The sequence below is a fragment of the Egretta garzetta genome, unplaced genomic scaffold (genome assembly GCF_000687185.1).
Source record: "Egretta garzetta isolate BGI_Z169 unplaced genomic scaffold, ASM68718v1 scaffold7, whole genome shotgun sequence".
NCBI lineage: Eukaryota > Metazoa > Chordata > Aves > Pelecaniformes > Ardeidae > Egretta > Egretta garzetta.
In genome coordinates this window covers 3130418-3131887 of record NW_009260350.1, presented here as the reverse complement: position 1 = coordinate 3131887, position 1470 = coordinate 3130418, and the positions used below count along the sequence as shown (strand labels likewise).

General features: G+C 66.0%; 1 protein-coding gene across 1 annotated transcript in view; it reads right to left on the bottom strand.

Moving 5' to 3' along the window:
• Positions 1 to 591: 591 nt before the first annotated feature.
• The window catches only part of RASAL1 (RAS protein activator like 1), a 17283-nt gene continuing 16404 nt past the window's right edge, over positions 592 to 1470 (bottom strand). The window contains 2 exon segments of the mRNA XM_009642907.1: positions 592 to 716; positions 807 to 942. Coding sequence (XP_009641202.1) covers positions 592 to 716; positions 807 to 942 — 261 coding nt within the window.

Sequence of the window (1470 nt, the reverse complement as noted above, 5' to 3'; positions counted from 1 at the left end):
AGGGTGGAAGGGGGGGTGCGTGTGCCTGCAGCTGTGGGTGTACCCACACATCCGTGTGTGCGCACGCGTGCGTGGGCGGGGGTCTGGGCGGGTGTCCCCGGGTCCTTGTGGCCATGGCCGTGTGTATTTGCTGTCCCCTGGTGGAGGGGACCAGCTGAGTGCTGTGAATGCGTGTGCAAGCCTGTTTGTGCATGTGCAAGTGTGTGCATGCATGTGCAAGTGTGTGCGTGCATATGGAAGTGTGTGCGTGCATATGCAAGTGTGCAGTGGCATGTGCAAGCATGTGCGTGCATGTGCAAGTGCGTGCATGCAGATGGAATTGTGCACCAGTGTGTGCATGCGTGTGCCTGTGCATGCCAGCTGCCCCACGCAGGGGCTGCCCCAGGCAGCACCCTGAGGTGCAGGGTCCCCATCACCCCCGCGGCAGGGCCGCCCCTACCTGCCTGCCCCAGGCTGGGGGGCTCAGCTGCTGTGCTGCCCTTGGGACCCTCGGCCCCCGTCGCCCTGCAGGAGAGGGACCCTCAGCACGCTCCCACCCTGGCACCAGCACCCTGGGGTCCCCCAGGCCTGGTCCAGGCCCCCCCCCCAGCCTCACCGCAGCCTGGCCCCTGCCCGCTGGAGGTGCCCATAGAGGGTCTGCGCCGCTGCCGCAGGGTCCAGGGGGTCGCTCCACTCACCCAGTGCCACGGTGCTATGGGTCCGGCTACAGCCGGGCGCTGCCAACAACAAACGCAGTCAGGGTGCCAGGGGACCCCCACACCCCCTGCCCAAAGGATCCCCCACCCTATGCTGCCTGCTGGCCTTACCGGTGCAGGCAGGCTGCAGGCAGCAGGTCCAGCGGCTGGCGCGGAAGGTGCCTGGGTGGCAAGTGGGCAGCATGGCCTCATTGGCGCTGCTGGCCTGCCGCACCGCCCAGAGCCACTGCCACAGCTCCTGGCCACTCTGCGGGGACAGGGAGGGAGGGTGACACCCCACTAGGTGCCCACGGGCACCCTGCGCTGGGCATCACCAGCAGGGAGGAGGAGGAGGGTGGAGGTGGGCAGGGGCAAGGCCGATGGGGTGGGCACTGGGGATGGGCGGTGGGTGCCAGGCCCAGGTGACCGGGAGTGACAATTTGATGGCAAAGCTGCCCAGGTAGGACCTGGTGGGGAGATGGCGCTGTGAGAGCCAGAGTACCCCAGTGACCCCAGTGCCAATAGGGCTGGTACCCCAGTGACCCCAGTGCAGATGAGGGTTGATAACCCACTGATCCCAGTACCCCAGAGCTGGTACCCCAGTGACCCCAGTGCAGATAAGGGTTGATACCCCACCGATTCCAGTACCCCAGAGCTGGTACCCCAGTGGCCCCAGTACAGCCAGGGCTAGGCACCCCAGTGTTCCCAGTACAGCTGATGCCTGGGTATAGCTGGATTTGGGACCAGGACCATTTTCATTGTCCTCATGAGACCTGGGGGTGTCTCATGGCTGGGT